Below are 20210 nucleotides of genomic sequence, written 5' to 3'. Positions count from 1 at the left end.
CGTAATATAGCACATTTTCTTTCTTTCTTTCTTTAGTATGTTTTTTTCAATATAGTGATATGTTTTAGCTGAACAAAAGCTAATTATTTTATATCATATTTCATACAATGCATCTGTCAGAATTATTGATAATATTTATGTTAAAGGGAGGTATAGACTGAGTAATGGGTCTATTGACAAACTATTATTTAGATATGTGTTTATAACATGTTTTAAGTCTCATTTCAATAATAAATGTAATATAAGACGAGAGTTAGCCAGTAATAATAATTCTAATGATATTTTGAATGTAACTGATTTAAACTTTAGAAATAATGAGCCAGTTAATAGCCAAAATGATTGTATATTGCTTGAGGGTATAGAAATTAGGTATGTGGATATTTCAAGGAATTTTTTATAGCTAACTCCTCTTTTGGGGGCGGTTTCTAATAGCAATAACATAATACGTAATGCCTCAATCTCATATTAAATATTCAATATTTGAGATATAAATGTGATACTTTGCATTTATTTTTGGATAGTTAGGATTGGGCAGATTTAGTTTTAATTACTGAACATTGGCTTATAAGTCTGGTGAATGTTTTTTTCTTCTCTCGAATATATGCTAGTATCTATTACTTGTAGGGAAAAACTTTATTTATGGTGGCACCCTTATTTTATTGAAAAGTAATGGTGCTATATTTGCAAGATAATTTGTAATTGATAATTCTTTCTAATTACAATTATTGTATTTATTTTGTAAAAAAATCTTTATTCTACAAAATGCCTAAATTCATAAGTTATTGTCAAACTTCAAGCATCTCTATGTCGACCATTTTGTTTGAAAAGCCTACTTTTTTCTGAGTCATCAATGATATTAATATAATGCTTAAAAAGGTCTAAAACATGATTGAACCACAACTTATGAAACACCGTTGAATGCGGAATTGAAAGCAGTTTTAATATTTGATATCGAAAAATAGGATGATGGTAGATCAAAGACAAAACGTCGGATCTAAAAATGAATAACGGCATCTTAAAGAGGGAAAAAAGTGCCTATGAGTGTGTTATTTAGTTGCAAAAATTCTTGTGTAATAAACATAGCACAAAATATTACATTTTAACTAAATTCTTCGCATTTAACCAACTTTCTATCTCTCATGGTTACATAGATTTTTGTACTGGCCCTCCTTATCTTCGCCACATTCTATATGTTAAATTTTAATTATTTTGCTCTCCTACTTGGGTTTATCTATGATTCTATGTAATACTTTTTCACTTTTAGACGTAAATATGCTTTGTCAATGAAAAATTATATTTTTTTAAGAATTAAAGCACTTTTGAATCTATTCAGTCCTAGGGTAATAATTATAAAAATTAAAGCAAATAAAAATGTTTTATATTAAAAATATCAACAATAATTTGAGCTTGCTAAAATCTCAACAGATAAAATAACTATAGGAATAAAACTAGTAAAAGGTAGACCAAAGAGTTATCAAAAATAGCCATGTACTACATTATTAAAATGCCTTTAAGTTACAAATCTAAAACCCCCCTATATAAAAAAATAATATATTATAATAATCTTGATCTTATATGTAACACCAGCCGACACCAATCATATGAAACAATAAAAGTTATGTACCAATCTTAAAATTACATGGAAAAACTCATAAAAGACTTGACAAGTTGTCTTTGACGTTACTCACGACACTTTGAAGCATTGCGTTTTCCCTGAGAACCTTCGGAACCGGCACGTATCTATAAATCACGTACACACCCAAACCGAACAGCGACAATTTAAAGCTGAACTTCACGATTTTCGACGTCATCGTAGGCGGGGGTACGACCATGATCCCCGGAATGAACCGTCGTTGCTCCTCCGGCCACAGTTTTATTATGCCGGGCATGTGACCGATACCCACCACTCCCACAATCGTCAAAGGCTTCTCCGGATCACCGGGAGGCCTCATCCTGGCGGCCGCTTGCAAGGAACTGGTCAAATAAATATCGCGTTCGACCAGGAACACCTCCTTGAATCCCGGAAATTCGCCGGCCAATTCAGCTAGTAATTGCTCCAGCATATCGCGGTTTTTGCATTTTTCAATTTCCTCGGCGCTACAAAATTTTATTTTAACATTACCGCTCGCAATTAATTCTATAGTCCGTCTAAAAAGTATCCGGAAGCAAAAAGGCATATTGTAATTGTAATTTTATTATTTGAATTTGAAAATAACGACATTGTTGATGAAAGTAACGGAACCCTGACTGATCCTACCTTGATTGCAGAGGAGTTTAACAGTTATTTTAGTTAAGTAGAACGAAAGGAGGCAAGTAAAAGTAAAAAGTCCAGTTCAAATTACATTGGAAAAGTCTAAATTCTTTCTATTTCACACCTTTTATAGAAAATTAATTAATAAATTAAATTAAAACAATTTAAAAAATAATACAGCAAGTGGGGATGACCTAATTACTTCTGAGGTCACAGACACCTTATAGTACCTCTTTTACATATTATTAATTACATTTTCACCACTGGGATTTATCCAAGTATACTTAATAGGACAACTATAGTCCCTATTTTGAAGCAAGGTAATGTAGAACTACCCACAAATTATAGGCCAATTGTCCTGACAAGATTCAATCTACTTGACCCATTACTTTTTTTTTTACAAAAAGAAAATATTAAAATTGCAAAAAAAAAAGATACTTTCTAAACGGACTATAATAATTATTAACGTTTTTACGGTAATTACCTTATAGGATCTTTACAGGTCAACAAATGCCATGCAAACTTTACCGTTTGCCACCAACTTAGTCTACTGAGGGCGCGTCTTATCGTTATTCCAATGGGTCGGTCCCCTAAGTGGACATAACAGTTTGGAATTTTAGCTGCCTGAAAAATTAGAGATAATATTGATACGTCAATAGTACATATCGTTGTTAATCTTCCAAACTGACGTATCTCATAACAATGCGAATTTGTGATTTTTACAGCAACTTGCTTCTAAATAAGTAAATTTTCATCTCACAAAGTAGCGTAACTCAATTCGCATTGGTTCGTTGGTAAAATGAAAGACATTTTGTCGTATATCAAAATATTTTACATTTTAGTTCTCACAAACAGACGTAAGTCGAGATACGTCAGTTTGTGAGATATTTATTTGTTTAAACATATCCAACCACTTCAGGCGTAATTCAGTTTACGAGTTCTGACAGGAATAATAATCCAAGTGCGTAATCATTGCAGACTGGATAAAATGCGGTGTTAGATAGTCAGTTCGTTGCAGCGTGCACTTGTTGTTTGTTGTAGTTGATTTCAAGTTTCCGATTGTACTGTTTTTATGATGGATGTGCTTGTGTTGTGAAAAAAACGGGACAAAAAATGTCGTCTTTTCTAAAGAACTGTTGTTTAGTGGACAATTAAAAATAGGCACTAAGCTTAAAATGTATTATTCCAATAAGTGGTATAGTGGAAAAATAATAGATACTGACGCCGACTTTCCTGTAAAAACTAAAAAATTTTCAGGTAAGACAGTGTGTAATATTTTGGTATTGTGGAACTTCACTTTAAATTTTATTTACAGATATAGAGTTGTTTTTTTCAGAAACACTACAAGACTCGGTAGACACCGAGTGTGCAATGTCTAATTCATCTGATGACGATATTCCTTTAAGTGCAATAATTAAAAAACGTTCAGGTAAGAATATGAATGATATTTTGGGAATTATTTAAACTTTAGTTTTGGAATTACATTTTAAACTAATGACTAATATAAAATTACCTTCTTTAGAAAAATTACAGTTTAAATTACTAGAACAGTTACAGCCGGATAAAAGTAAAGAAAAACCTGCCGAAGAAAATGTAAATAAAAAATTGCCAAGAGGCCAAGGAAAATCGAGCACCGGTGATAAAATAATAGATACAGAGTGTGTAATGTCACATTCATTTTATGACGATACTTCTTTGGGTGTAATTCAAAAAAGTTCAGGTAAGATTACAAACAAAATTTTTGGAATTTCGAACTCATCATTTTGGCTGCTGATTTCTGATAGAGAAATATTTTTTTAAGAAAAACAACGGAATTCCGAAGAAGACTTGGTCCTGGGACAGGTTGATAGACACTCTGTTGTAGAAACTATAAACGAATTATCTTCAAGAGACGAAGAACAATTAAACGCTGATGATTACGAGGATTTTGAGGAAGATTGTTATGATTCTGACGCTGATCCTCCATACAAAGCTACGTGTGAAGTAAGAAGATGTAAAGTTGAAGTATTTGATTCACGCGAGCGTTGCCTAATTTTGCTATTCTGGGACCATTTTATCGACAATCCAGATTGCGGTAGACACGATAAAAGTTATAAAGAAAAGAAAGCTAAAAGAATATCTAGTTCGAATACAAACCTACAACCAGAACATCACACTGTAGAAGGGACAGAAAAAGAGGAGGTAGAAAATTAAAAAAATCGTGTTAATAAAGAAAAACTGGCCAAACATCTACGAAATTCAGGTAAAGAATACTTAACAGTCAAAGGGTTAAAAGTGATTTCAGCTAGGGTTATTAAGCCGAGATGCGAAGCCGAGAGGCGTTGCTCTACAATCGATGAATCTCAGCGTTTGCAAATTTTTGCTGCATACTATGAGCTCGCAGATGTTAATCGTCAACGTGAATTTATAGTGCGTCATACGGAAAAAATCGATACCAAATAAAAAACAACAAAAACGGAACAATCACGCAGACAAAACAGTGTAAGATATTTTTTTTCTATAAAAAACAGCCCTGTTCGTGTCTGCAAAAATTTTTTCTTGAACACCTTGAGTATCTCAGAGTGGTAAAAACTGCTTTAGAAAAATTAGATTCACTGGGCGTGGTGAATTTAGATAAAAGAGGTGGTCGAAAATCTGAACAAATTATTGCTAGAGACTACGCAGTAAGACTTAACATTGAGGAACACATAGCAAGATTTCCTCGCATGGAATCCCACTACTGTAGATCCAGTACAAGCCGAGAATACTTGCATCCAGATCTCTCAGTTTCCCAAATGTATTACTTATATACCCAGTCACTTTCCGAAGATGAGCGTAAACCAAGTTTTGCAACTTATCAAAGAGTTTTCAAGTCGAAAAAATTATCATTCCACTCTCCTAAAAAAGACCAGTGCTCACTGTTCATGACGTACAAAACAGCAGATCCGGAGACAAAATCTGCATTAGAAGACAAGTACAAAAAATTGCTGTAAGACAGCAAAAAAATGATTGCTTTGAAGTTAAAGGCTACCAACGATCCAACATTTCTATGTGCATCTTTTAACTTGCAGCAGGTGATTTATTTACCAAAAACTAAGGAGAGTGCTGTGTTTTACAAAAGACGCTTTGCAGTTTTTAATTTCACGTTCTATAATATCTCGACCAAAGCCTGCTTTTGCTATTGTTGGGACGAATGTGCTAGCTCATCCGAAATAGCAACTTGCGTAAATAAAGCATTGCAAAGTTACGATGATCAAGGAGTGAAACTAGTATCTATGTATTGCGATGGCTGTAGCGGCCAGAATAAAAATAGCATCATGGCTACAATGTGACTCTATACAGTTTTGCATAGTAAAAATCTAGAAGAAATAACCCTAAGATATTTTGAGTCGTATCGTGGCCAGAACGAGGGAGACTCTGCGCATAGTACTATTTCCCATGCTGGTAACATTTTCGTGCCCTCTCGGCTATATCCAGTCTTCAAACTTGCCAGAAGACAACATCCTTACCAAGTTAACCCCCTTGAATTTACTGATTTTTTGGACTTTAAAGGTCTTTTAAGAGATTTAAGACTTCTATCGGTAAAAACAGCAACTACTGGAGAGCAGATAAAATGGACGGAGATTATGGTAATTAAGGTGAGCAAAAATTCTCCTCATGAGATATTTTTCTAAACAAGCCATCTTGAAGAAAAACAATGATTTGTATTGTCTCTTAAACACCTTAAAGCCTAGCTTAACAACGTACATCCTGGAAAGCTGAATTCAGAACCTATTAAAGTATCCAAGGGAAGTTCTCCGATTTTCAAACATTCTGTATTGGTCAGACTCCCATAATAAGACTGGAAGAGCACAAGAACTTCTATCGTTCACTTCCACATTAAATAGGTCGCAACTGTGTTATTTGTTTGTTTTTCGTTCTTGACAGTAGGCAGAGGTTTTAAGAATGACCTTTTTGTTTTTTGTTACCTACAGTATTATTCTTAGGATGAAGTTTATAATTTAAAAAAAAATCTTTGTTCAGTTTGTTTTTTACTACTTATGAAGAACTATTCATACAAGTATGCGCGTTTCTTTGTTTGATTTTGCAATAAAAAACTTTTTAATACAAAAAGATGTTTTTTAATTTCGTTTTATTTGCCTGAAGCAACGTATTATCTAAAGAAAAAATGGGCGTAAATGATTTTAATTTAGATATTTTGGTCTCGCAAATAGTCATATCTGAAATTTTTCAAAAAATTTAATTTATATAAATTAAAAATATGTTCATTTAACTAAATTATTAGTCCCCAATTTTACAGCCTAATAATCAATAAAATTTAAATCTGCTCTCCTGAACAATTAGGAAAAATGAGATACGTCAGTATGGAAGATTAACGACGATATGTGTCTTAAGTAACTGCTTTAATTAAAAACCTGAAAAACTATGACTTATTGTTCAATAAAAAACTGTAAGTATTTAATAATTTTTTGAAAATTGAACATTTCTTACAGGCAATTAAAGAAATTGAATATTTTAGCCAATTAGACCATTGGTTTCAAAAGGGTTTTTTATATGTTCTTTTTTTCCAACTGCCTGTAATAAATGTTGAACTTTTTCCTTCCAGGCAGTTAAATAAAGGAGCATATAAACACTTATAGATTACAAGTTAATTAAATTTGCAGCTCTTCCTACCATTGGAGAAATTTATTGACACCCTGATCCCCTGACTTTATTGACACCCTGAGGGTTAATTACATTTATAAAATAAATAATGATCCAGTCTACAGTAACTATAGAAAAAATTATTATATCAGGAATGGTAACATTAAGGAAGAAAACAGATGTATTACATTTAAAATGTAAAAAGAACAATGAAAATGTTGATATTTAAACTACTTCTGTAGTTGCAAAAAACATGCAGAAAAAATAAAAAAACACTATAAGAGTAACAAGTATAAATGTCAAAAATCCCTTTTTTCCCCGCTTCTAGATCTCAACAATAAAGACAAACTCTACCTCAGGAATCGTCAGAATCAGTGTAAAAACATTAAAAGCCCTTGGAAATTATATATCTAAACCCATTTCTTAACTAATAGGGAAAAATCTTGAGTCTATCAATTCTGTTCTTTGCATATATAAAAAAATTACTTAATATCAATATTTCAGATATACTTCTTCAATTTGATGATAATAATACTGTATTGTTACAAATTAATTCATAGATCCTTTCAAAATAAATATCTGTAATAATTAAGGCTAAATATAGAAGTTACCTCTTGGCTAGCGACTCTAAATTCTCCTCCGGGTGCCATACCAATTTCTTTCGTTATATGTGCACTCATGCTTAGTAACAAAATATACAATAAACCGTTAACGGCTCCATCCGCTTTCATAGTCGCTATAATTTTCGCCGCATCTATATTCTTGGCTTCTTTCAAGATAGTTTCCTCATCTAGTTCTAGTATGCTGGTTCTTTGACCACATAATTCTACCACAACTATATTCGGTTGCGCATTTCTTATAACCTTAAAGAAAATCATTATTATGATTTTTTAAATAACTTCCTACTCTCCTTGATCTGTATTTAAACTACAGAAAATTATTAATATTCAAGTACACTTACCAATTCTACATCCTCTTGAGATTTCTTACTAAAATGAGCAGTTCCTATTAAGTAAAGTTTGGCCCCTGTTTCTTTATGCGTTAATATTGTGACTGTGTCAGGAAGATTATTGTCAAAGTCTTCTTCTGAAGATTTCTTGCTACTATTTAACTCCTCATCTCCATAACCAACAATCTCAATAGCCTCACTTTTATCCGATCCACTCTCGGAGTCTGTTCCTATTTTCACCGTACTTTCACTGAGCTCTAAATGGTAAATAAAAAGAGTTTTTTCGGAAAACATATTTTCCAACACTGTGCTAACATATTTTATATAGTTTTAGCTTGTGAACTTACCGAAATTCGTAAGTGAATTATCCATGTTTTTAATTCTAAGTAAGCAGACCTAACATAGAATAAACAATATATAATATTTATTTAATTTTTATTTATAGGAAAAAATATTAGAATCAAACAGAAACTACTAACCCAAAAATGAAAACAAATGGTTGACGTTTGAGGTTATGACGTTGACGTTATCACAGCTGGAGTTAGGGTGCATTTACAATGAACTCATACTATTATACCCCAAAATCAAACACGTTAAGGACACTAGCGTCATATGACGTCAGATGCGTATTGCAAAAACGTACACGAGAAAATCCGGTACGACCTCAAAAACACACATTGATATCTTCGTTACTTTTTAAGCTAGAATAACGAAAGTTATATTAAATATCTTAATTAGTGCTAGTATTTTCGCCTAAATCAAAAAAACTTACGCGTCATATGACGTCATGTCACATCGAAAGCACTAAATGTGCTTAAAACGGCCCAAAAAATTATTTGAAATTGAAATTTGAGAAACAACGCCTATTTATGCCAGTTGTCGAAGCAAGTACCGACACATAGTGGAGGATTTCCAACACAGGTAATACACTGCCAAGCTGTTTCTTTTCGTGTTTTTTCTATGGAACATTGTCTGCATCTCTTATAAAATTCACCCTTCCTTTTTGAGTTTTTGGGAATGGGCATCGCCTCAAGAATATGATTATTTTTGTCGTCTCGCCTGGATGCTCTTTTTAGTCTTTACAGGTACTGCCGCTACAAACTCTCTGCCATCCGTTTTTCCTGCTATTCCTAGTAGCTCTCTAATTACACTTTTCCGGAATGTTGCATATGATGGCTTTTTTTCTAACTTATGTCTATAGATATAAAATGCATTCCACAATGCAATATCAAGAAAGTGAAATATTGCTTTTTTATACCATCTTACAGTTTTTTTAGGGCAGGAATAATAACTGATCATTTGATCCGATCTGTCTATTCCAGGCATGTGGTTATTATATTGCACTATTTCTAATGGTTTTGCAGTCTTTTTTCCATATCTATTTTCGGATTCTACCATCTGTGGGGTATAAGCGGCTGTAATGGCTAAGACTTCACGTTTGTCTTTCCACTTTGAAACATCATTTGAACGACGCCAGATATGATCACCACGTCGTAGTTTTGCTGTAGTTACTTCTTTGGGGTTACCAGCCCTGTTACTCCTTACTGTTCCAGTTGAGTGTGTCTTTTTAACTAGCAGCTTATTGTTGGATAAAGTGACGCTATTATAAAAATTATCCATATAAACGTGGTGCCCTTTATTTAAATAAGGTTCCATTAGGCGTAAAACTAGGGAATTTATTTTGGATGATCCGACATCATCGCGATTTGTTTTTCCTTTATACATTTTAATATTAAGGATGTAACCATCACTAGAACAAAGTTTGTAGAATTTTATCCCATACCTTGTTCTTTTTATTTTTTATATACACGCGGGATCTAAGCCTACTTCTAAACAATAAAAGAGATTCGTCCAATGATAATGCTTCTTGGGGATAAAATAAATCTTGGCTGTTTTTTATTATTTTTTTAAAAAGGAGGCTTACTTTTTCGGCTGTATCATTTTTGTCGTCACTAGAACAATTAAGACATCTCAAAATCTGTTCATAGTGGCCGAAAATATTGGATGATAGTAAATTGGATCCAGAGAAAACAACTTTCTTACAGAACGACATTTCAGTTGCCTATCTATAAGACATAAACCAAAAAACTGTTTCATTTCCTGCATACTAACGGGTTGAAAATGTCTAAATCTCTCATTCCTTCTCTTTGGTCTATTTTGAAGACATAAAACCTCGCCATATTCATTCGTTTTATCTACTAGTAAATTCATAGTATCACGGGTCCATATTAGTTCATAAACTTGAATTGGTGTCATATTATCAATATTTTGCCTAATACCACTATTAGAACCATCAAACGTAAGGTCAACAGGATCTTTTATTGTAGATTCCCATACCAAATTCCTCTCTGCAGATGTCTGAACTAAAAAAAAAATAATATTTGCTGAATACTTAATAAAGGATGATAAAACAGGTACATTACCTTCTTCTTCTTCTTCTTCTCGTTCATTTTCAGAGTCTGAACTAATATCCGTCTGATCCGGGAGGCATGTTTTTACTTTTTACCCATCATTAGACCTTGAAGTCGATGCTAAAAAAAATGCAAAGTATAAAAAATACTCGGTACATGCTAGTTTTTTTACTCAATATTTGACAATATCATAATACGATAGATAAACTTACGTCTATCCCTTTGATAATTTTTATTTTCCAGTTCACTATCACTTGAACTTTCGTTTAATTCGCCACTATCGGCTTCGTAGTCCGAGTCATCATCTCCGCTAAAGGGGTCATATTCTGAAGACATTTCATCTGTATCACACTCTTCGTAAAGTTTAAGAAGTTTTTGCCGTTCGTTTTCGTCCATTTTTTAATTTATTTTTTTATAAACACGTGCTAACTGGACCGCGGTCATCAATAAACTACTATAACCCGAAACCAGAGAATTTTTTGTACTACTCGTCCTAAATATATGCCAGCGGGTTTTTAGAATGACAGCCTACCCTAGATTAGATTAGATTAGATTAAAATAAGGGTGAAGTTTCACTGCGACCTAAAAGATCTATTGTGTGCCCCTGTCTGATTACTGCTTGATGTTATTCTCAAGTCAAATTACTTCGTACAATCCTATGGCTTTAATAAAGGCTAGTAGTTGTGACGGTTCCAGTAATGTGATATTTCCTTCTGGAATTTCATAATTACCGAGGTGCATGGCACGACTTTCGGCAACTGTTTCGCATGCAGTTACTAGGTGTTCTGGGGTCTCTTCCTCTTCCCCACAGAATCTGCATTCACCTGTCTGTTCTAGTTTTAGTTTCCTGCGGTGCTCTCGAAGGTGACAGTGCCCTGTTAGGAATCCTGTTACAATCCGTAGTTTAGTTTTAGTTACACTTACTAGAGCTTTAGATTTTTTTGGGTCGAGGGTTCCAAGGAACATCTTGGAGTGTCTCAACCCTGGATGATCATCCCAGAGGCTTTCTCTGAGTTGATCCTCCATTTTTGTAAGCTCATATAGGTAAGTATTCTTTCCTATGATGCAGAAAGGTTCCGGTCCTACAAATTGAGAACCAGATCCCTTTTTTGCCAGAATATTGGCTTCTTCGTTACCTTGCACGCCTGTATGTCCAGGTACCCACAATATTGTGACTTTATTTCTCTTTCCTACCTCATTAAGTTTGCCCAAACAGTCTCTTACCATTTTAGAACTGATGACATGTGAACTCAGTGCTGCTATGGCTGCTTGACTGTCGGTGAAGATTGCGATGTCCTGCTTGAGGTAGTCTTTGTTCAGGATTAATTGAGCGCATCTTTCTATAGCGTGTATTTCCGCTTGAAAGACACTGGTGTATTTTCCCAGTGGCTCTGAGTATTTGGTGCCCAGCCTACCCTAAATACATAGTAAATTATCGGCATTTGACGCTAACTGCTATAAAACCGCCATACAGCAAACGCGTTATATCACGCCAGTGTCCACCAAAGCGCTTTACGCTTTGCGGTATATGCCGCTAGTGCCGATATATTAACCTAAGGGAAAAGCAGGTGTCCTTCAACGCGTTAAACTAATTTCAAAAACCAAATTTAATGGTGAAAAAACCCAAATTTTGAAGGTCGATATCTCGGCTTTTATGGGCCCTATCGGAAAAATTCTAATTGAGTTGTAGCTCTCATATTAGCTGAGATATCGCTTTTTTAGGGCCCATATTCTTGCGCATAATTTTATTCAAATTAAATAAATACGATAATTAATTTTTCATGCATATATTCAATATTTATAAATGAAAATAAATACCTATAAATCTAAATAAATTATTATCAGCTATAAGAGGCGTCATAAAGGAAGAAACGCAACCCCTTTCACGATCGTTCCAAACATATCATAGAAAAACAATTTCGGGGGTTCACCTAAAAGACCGCTTCGCTTATAATCTACCAGTTCATCGCTCATATAACTACATACAATACTAGACCGCTCCTTATTGCCAAAGTTCTTATATGAGATTCGTATGTTATACAAGCTATATAATTTTATTGTAACCGGATACCTTAGGGGTATGAACATTTCAGAGTTATAAGGGAATGACCCGTTCAATATTGTAGGTTTTACTATATTTTCATCGGAGCCTAATTCGCAAAATCTTATAGTAACTTGCCCCTTATATTCCTGAGAAGAATCGTCGAAGCTCCCGTTCATTTCAGTGCAAAGAAACAAACCGGTCACAACTAGGTCGCAATTAGTCGATAAACCCGAAAGAAACGCTTCGTTATTATGTAAATCTATTCTACGAGCAATTTTGTAAACTTTACGTACTTTGCAAATGGACGGCAAAACTTTGGCATTATGTGCTACTAAGTCTTCTTTCTCATCTAAAATAGAGTCACTGCTCAGGTACATTAAGGTTTTATGTAAGCGATCATCAACGCAGTCGCACATGATCAAAGTTTCGTTACAGTATTCGCACGTTATATCGAATAACCATCGTTTGTTAATATGCTTTAAAAGGTTTTCCTGTTTAAGAATTTCGACCAGAGTCTCTGGATTAGCGCCGAGGCCTCTGCATTCGCATTCGACCAAAGCCCAATCTAGAATTTTGCATAAGAGATCACTTTTTGTGATTAAAAGATCTTCGTTCAATAGAGATCTTAATGTGGACGGTTTCATGTGATAATCGCCCTCCATAACACTTCCCACAGCTTGAATTATATCATGCATATAAGCCATCTTCATATTATTCAAATTGTACAGCTCAGAGTATTCAAAACTCAAAACCAATGTGCTTAACGTAACGTTTTGCTTAACATAACTTAAACATACATCAACAAGATCGTTAATAAAATATTTTTGAGCAACGTAAAATACTGACCAGGCATTTGAGATTGAACTAAAACTAATACTCTCGGTGTAAACGTATTCTAGCATCTGTGTGAACTCTTCGATTTTGACATCCTCGACGATGATCTCGTCGGTGGCGAGGTCTCCGAAGAGCATTTTTTCGAAAACGGGACTGCAACAGGCCAAAACCAGTTTGTGCGCTTTGATTTCTTCATCCTCGATCCGGAATATGCAGTCGACGTATTTTTGATCGCGAAAGAATGCGAGGAGACGCTCTTGTTTGGTGTCAGTAGGACCGAGGAACTCTCTAAAAGGGTCCATCTAAAGAAAAAAAATTATATTCATAATTTTATTATATAAAAAATTGATTTTAGGTTTACATAAAATACGTTTCACATACGATTATGGTTTGATGGTATGATTAGCTGGACTTCCCTAAATTATAACCTGGCCGCTTAAAATGTCATAAACTATTTTTAATCAATTCTTAATGTCGATAGAAATCGGTTCTTAAAGATGGGTTTGGAGGTAAAAAACGTGACTTACATATATGGCTCTGGTTTAACGAACCTGGTGGTTTTGATTGGAGGGTAATAACAACATTAATCATTAACTGAAAATTTATGTTTGCAGTAAGGTGTTACAAAAAGTAGCCAGTGCTATCCATACAGGGATACACCCCCATCTGTTATTCCTTCGCCAGGGTGGAACTAACCTAAAATATTTTAAATGGAATATCCTAATTTTTTTTTAGAGATGTGCATAATTACACGCCATTCCTCTAACTTTATTTAATTAAATAGGTGTAATTCTAGTCAAATGCCCAATTCTGTACTTTATAAAGGTTTATCCGATTTTAATATGTTACTGATTAATGCTTTTAAAAAACTAGTGAGAGAGAGCCCTTGTTGTCCTAGTAACATTTGATTTCTTTTTATTTCTTATTGAAATTGTATTATTTTGAAGCAAATTGAGAGAACTTATTTTTTTAAATTTAGTTTATACCTTAGGGAGTAACGTGTTTAATTTTTTTTTTATATAAAATCTTGAATTTGCTAAATTCTATATTGTTATTCGACTTGCACCTTATCTGGGTTGTGTACTAAATAATAAGGCTTTCATTGTTTACTATTTAATATAAAAATAAACGTAATTAATTAAAAAAGCTTATTTAATTAATTATGTTTGAGACAAGTAAGGAGAAATAATTGATGCTATTACAAATATTCTATTCAGGCCATATCGAAATAGTATTATTAAATAAAAATATCTTGGTATTAAGTAAATGATTATACAGGGTGTAATTAAATGGGTGATTCCTTTTAACAAAATATGCGAAAAAGTTTCTCTAAACGTGGAAATGCACAGTTGTCAAGATACAGGCTGATACATTTTTATTTAAATATTATATTATATTGTCCAGTGGCATGCAATAAAACGGTATTTTTTTTTTGTCAAAAACGAAGTGAGTTACGAAAAAAATACGAGAGGCGAAAAAGTTGGATTTTTTAATGCTTAATGAAACAAAAAAATAATAAAGTTGAAAAAAAAGCAGTGGCGCACATTTTTTTTAAATTAAACCAAACCCTTATCCCCCCACCCACCCCAAACATTTGGCCAGTAAGAATTTCTCTTAAAAAATCATATATATAAAAAATCATATATATATTTATATGAATTTTAAATAAACAAACTGTGTTATTCGATTGAATATTATTGACAAAACCAGCAGTTATTCATGCCCATTATTTTGGAAAACAATGATTTTTAAAAACAATTTCTTACTAGTAAGGTGTGTGGGGTGGGTGGGGGGGGTAAGGATAGAATTAACAAAAAACGGTTTTTTTGCATAAAATAATTACTAAAAAATGCTTTTTAAGAAAATTATACGTGATAAAAAAATCTATACTTTTCTCACATAACCTTTAAAGGTAAAACCATAAAAGGTTTTCGAGTATAAAACGTGAAAAAACTTTATATATTTATCAACAACATAAAGTCAAGGTATATTTATTAAACTGTAGAATCAGGGCCGAGCCGTGCCGGGGGTGCAAGGGGTGCGCCGCACCCCGGCGGCGCTCATTTGGGGCGGCAAAATATCTGAAAAATAAATTAAAAAAGCACCAAGTAATGCAAAAAAAATTATGAATAACAAAAATGTAAAACTGATAATTAAGGCGCCAACAGAATACAATGTTTACTGAAACCGAGCATTGTTCCCCGAATCGTTGCTATAATAATAATAATCTATATAGATAAATAAATAGGTACCAGGACCAGGTAATCACATCCCTAGAATAGTCATTATAGCTGACTATGTAAATTGTCTCTATATATACGATCGTCGTTAGGTTAAGTTAGCATTAGTTCCGTGTCAAAGCTCGCTGTTCGGGATTATTGTTCACCATACGTTTTGTACTCCTAGTTAACCTTATTTTAATAAATGTTTTTTTTAAAAGAAGCTTCGTCGATCTTGTTATTTAACTAGGTAATAAAAACAATAGCACCGCAATTATGGTGGGTTCAGCCAGCCGCCGGTGCTGATAAGAGCCGCGTAAAGTACCACCAAGAGTAATTCCTCGAAATTTATTTCTTGAGAAATTTCAATACTTTTGGGTAATAAATAATATGTATTTTGGAGCTGCAGAAATAAGCGGGGGTGTAATGTTTAGAAATTCTCACCCTTTCGTTTTTAATTTGCGAGTTTTAAAGCGACTTGTCGATTAGTGTTTATTTTTAATACATTTTATACAAAAATTGTGTTTGTGTTGTTAACGGTAAGTTTAAAATATTTTATTAATATCTTCCAAATATTTAGAACTTCATGCCTTAAGCGATTTTTCATTGAAAAAAGTAATGTCTGATTTTTGTGCCAATTCTAAAAAAAAATATTTGTTGATTTAGATGGCTGATGGTCGAAAGAGGCTTTTTGGTTCCCAATACCGAAAAAGGAAGCTAGAAAAGGAGGAAGATGACAGACGGTTAGCAGATTCGTTAAAAAAGTTTTTTGCGTCATCAACGAACCCACAACCGGCACAACCTCAACCTTCAACAAGCCAAAGGCCGGATGTTCAACCTTTGACGTCAACTGGAGATCAACAAGCATTAGGAGATGAATTGAAACAAGATGATCACACGACGAATACGCCAGCAAATACGCAAACTGAGAACATTGAAGCTATTCAGGTAAATGAAGAACGATTTAAAGATCCAGCATATTGGCCCGAAATATTAATTGTTAATATTAGATTTTAGGAATAGGACCTGTTCAAATTAAAAATATTAATTATCCCATTAATAATTTAAATAGATGTTTTAGCGCTGCTTACTTTGAAAAAAATTAACTAACAATGAAAAAGTTCCTAGTACCTGGCTTAGTTACTCAAAATCTAAAGATTCAGTGTACTGTTTTCCTTGTAAATTATTTAAAGTTTCTGATAATAGTTTTAATGAGGGGAATGGCTATAGTGACTGGCGACTTTAGAAAGACACGAAACCAGTAAGGGGCATTTTGAAAGTGTTAGGAAATGGCTTGAATTAAAAAAATCAATAGAAAAAGGTTTAACTGTGGACTCTATCAATCAAAATTTATTTCAAATGGAAAAAAAAAGATGGACTTCGATTTTAGAGAGAATAATATCTGTTATCCAGTTTTTAGCTGGACAAAATTTAGCTTTTAGGGGTAATAGTCAAAAACTATTTGATAAGGGTAACGGTAATTTTCTGAAATTAATTCAGACGACTGCAAAATTTGATATTGTAATAGCCGAACATATTGATAGAGGCCAAAAACAAAATGCTTTATTATTTGGGAGATAAAATACAAAATGAATTGATTTTTTTAATAGGAGAAAAAGTAAAAAAGTGTATTGTTGAATGTTTAAAATTATGCAAATATTTCTCAATCATTCTTGACGTTAGTCACCAAGAACAAATTACCATTATTATTAGATTCGTTTTTATTGATGATTGTTCTAAAAGTATAGAAATTCGAGAAAATTTTTTAGGATTTTGTAAAGTTACAAACACTACTGGTCAGGGGTTAACAGATTTTTTTATTAAATTATTTAAAAGAACTGGTTATTGATATTGCCGATATGAGAGGTCAGGGCTATGACAACGGAGCAAACATGAAAGGCAAGCACAATGGCCTACAAAAAAAAAATTTTAATATTAATCCTAGAGCCTTTTTTGTACCCTGTGCCGCCCATAGTTTAAATTTAATAGTTAATGATGCAGCAAAAAGCTCTCTAAAAGTAACTAATTTTTTTAGCATTATTCAGGAAATATATGTCTTTTTTTGCTCTCTTAAAAGAGCTGCCCAGGCTACATCAAAGGTCACACTTAGGTCAACACTAAAGCCCTTATCGGATACCCGCTAGGAAAGCCGTATTGAGGCAATAAAAACTCTTAGATTAGAGTTAGAAAAAGTGTATGATGCTCTGTTTACGCTTTTTAATGATGAAAGCAGAGATAATGAAACAAAGAATAGTGCAATGTCCTTAATAAATAAAATAAAATCATTAAATTAAATTTATTTGTTCGTTAGTTATTTGGTACAACATTTTGGCAAAAATTAATATAGTAAGCAAAACACTGCAAAAGTCTAATGTTATTTTACCAGAAGCTGTACAGATTCTAAAAGAAATCAAATTATTTTTGACACAAATGAGATCGGAAAACGGGTTTTTAGACATGATAAATGAATCTAAGAAAATTGCGGAAGAAGTAGACGTCGAAATTTCCTTTCCAGCCATTCGCTCAATAAGACCAAGGAAAAAAAACGTGTTTTGATTATGAACACAAGGATGAACCAATCCAATCTCCAGAAATAAATTTTAAAGTAATTTTTTTTTTATATTCTCGATATATCAACCTCAAAACTGTTTTTTAAACAATTTGAAAGCATTTTCCAAACCCGAAATAATGACCTATTGTAAGAATTTAGAAATATTTTCTCGGCCAAAGAAATATTAATATATCTGGTTGCTAACGATTTGAAAGGCATATTTCCAAATTTATTCGTAGCTTTAAGAAAATGTTTAACAATGTCAATCACTGTAGCTCATGGGGAACGCTCATTTTCCAAACTAAAATTAATAAAAAACTAATTAAGATCCACAATGAGCCAATCAAGACATTGTTTCTAATTTAGATGTTACCGACCTAATTAGGGAATTTGCATATAAAAAGGCAAGAAAAGTAAATGTTAGCATTTAAACCAGGGTTCTATAATTTTATAATTACTTTTTTTTAATTTCTTTAAATTAGTATGTAAGTAAAATATATTTTCTTTAGGTGTTTATATCGATGTAATTACATATTAATATAGAAATACTTATGTAAGTAAATAATATATGCTTTTATGTATAAATAATATTGATATATTGATTAATATATGTGTGTTTGGAATTTTATTCAATATGATTTTTTATTACACCCTGTTGTACTTTGGTAAGAGCATTTTTAAAAACACTTTTTATAAAAATCACTGCAGAAGGGGCGGCAAATACCCTAGGCTCAGCCCTGTGTAGAATATACGTAGATCATACACGACTCTATTTATACAAAGAAAAAAAAATTGATAAGTAATAATGGAATATCAAAAGAAATATAGAAAACAATAGGAAATGCGTAAAACTCTATAAAACAATAATAAGATAAAAAACTGAAAAATACAAATTTGGTCAAAACTAAACAAGCATTTAAAAAATAAAATTCATTTTAGAAAAATACAGTGGTGTATTTTTTTAATTAAATAATATTTACGATAAATCCCTTATGGACGTCATGAGCAAAAATTAATTTTTTTTTCATTGTATATACGTTGAAAAATGCCCTCTGATTTGCAAATTTAAAAAAAATCCTACATTGATAGTAAAATTATTCAAAAAAAAACATCTTATTCCATTAAACGCATTTTATCAACGTAACAATATGCCAACTTTTATTAACATGTAATAAACCTTCTTGTTAAACGTGAATAGAACATAAATATAACATTAAATTCCTCAACGATTATCACGCGGGCATCTGATAATTATAGTTATAGAAATTTAGCCAAAAATGTATGTATTCGGTGTAAACTAGAAATAAACGTTTACTAACATTATCGTGTGTTGCTTGGGTTACATCTCTTTCAGCAATAATACTCATGGATTAAAAAACAAATATAAAAGAGCATTTCGCGGTAAAATTATATATGCAAAAACGTTATTTTGAACGACACCAACGCAAACAAAGAATAATAGAAAATACTAAAACTCACCTCTATCACAGGCAAAACAAAAAAAAAACAACACAGAAATCACTCGCGAATAATTCCTTTAAAAAGTGCCGAGGGTTTATTTCTATGACGCGGCGTCCTCGTATGATCGACTTTAAACTATTATTCAGTTATTCAGGTCTGTGTTGTTGTCATACATCATCATGATCAGGTTTTTATCCTTGAACTGGACTACGCCGTGCCAAAGCCAAGGTCGAATCTAACCGTTGTATGGTCGAATTGAATATATAAAATCCTTCTCCGAGTCTCATCTCATCTGCCGCTTTTTACTTGATCTAATAATACGGATCTGTAATTTTTTTTTCTCGTGCTATTTTGGCAACGGTACTTCTGAACATAATGAATCCTATAAATACTCGAGTTTCTTTACGGTTTTATTATATATAAATAATTAAAAGTTAATTATAGATAAGATAAGAACCACATCAAAGATATTCGGCATCAATATATTATAATAATCGATGGCAAGGTAATTAGTTACAAGGTGACGTGTTTTTTTTTTAATATATATTTGTTAAACGGTTGAACGCACACGGATTACCGATTATTGTTAAAAATAACGTTTTTATTAAATTTTCAGTAAGTTTATTTTTTTTTTATTAATCAATGATGTGCATCAAAGTTTCTTTTAAGTGAAGTACGTTATCACTTTTATACACATTAACAAATTTAAATAAACACTGTTTTTAAATTAAATATTAAATATATATTTTCTGCAAAAACATTGTTTTTCTTCAAAACAACCCTTACACCCCCCACCCACCCCAAACATTTGCTCAGTAAGAAATTCTTTTGAAAAATCACCGTTTTTCGTCTATAAAATTCAATCTA

At 32.6% G+C, this 20210-nt stretch overlaps 2 protein-coding genes across 2 annotated transcripts; both read right to left on the bottom strand.

Moving 5' to 3' along the window:
• Positions 1-1361: 1361 nt before the first annotated feature.
• On the bottom strand, positions 1362-8535 carry LOC126749422 (traB domain-containing protein-like). Its single transcript, XM_050459114.1, has 6 exons — positions 8303-8535; positions 8171-8219; positions 7836-8080; positions 7486-7737; positions 2736-2875; positions 1362-2097 (listed from the first exon to the last, which is right to left on the bottom strand). Exons 2-6 carry the CDS (start codon positions 8193-8195, stop codon positions 1650-1652), a joined length of 1110 nt encoding a protein of 369 aa, XP_050315071.1. The 5' UTR covers positions 8196-8219; positions 8303-8535; the 3' UTR covers positions 1362-1649.
• Positions 8536-10395: 1860 nt separating this feature from the next.
• Positions 10396-19708, bottom strand: LOC126749421 (uncharacterized). Its single transcript, XM_050459113.1, has 2 exons — positions 19362-19708; positions 10396-13414 (listed from the first exon to the last, which is right to left on the bottom strand). Exon 2 carries the CDS (start codon positions 13412-13414, stop codon positions 12092-12094), a length of 1323 nt encoding a protein of 440 aa, XP_050315070.1. The 5' UTR covers positions 19362-19708; the 3' UTR covers positions 10396-12091.
• Between the last annotated feature and the right edge of the window lie 502 nt (positions 19709-20210).

Source organism: Anthonomus grandis, assembly GCF_022605725.1.
Source record: "Anthonomus grandis grandis chromosome 1 unlocalized genomic scaffold, icAntGran1.3 Chromosome55, whole genome shotgun sequence".
NCBI lineage: Eukaryota > Metazoa > Arthropoda > Insecta > Coleoptera > Curculionidae > Anthonomus > Anthonomus grandis.
Note: the sequence above shows the minus strand (reverse complement) of the source record. Positions and strands in the feature narration are given on the sequence as shown.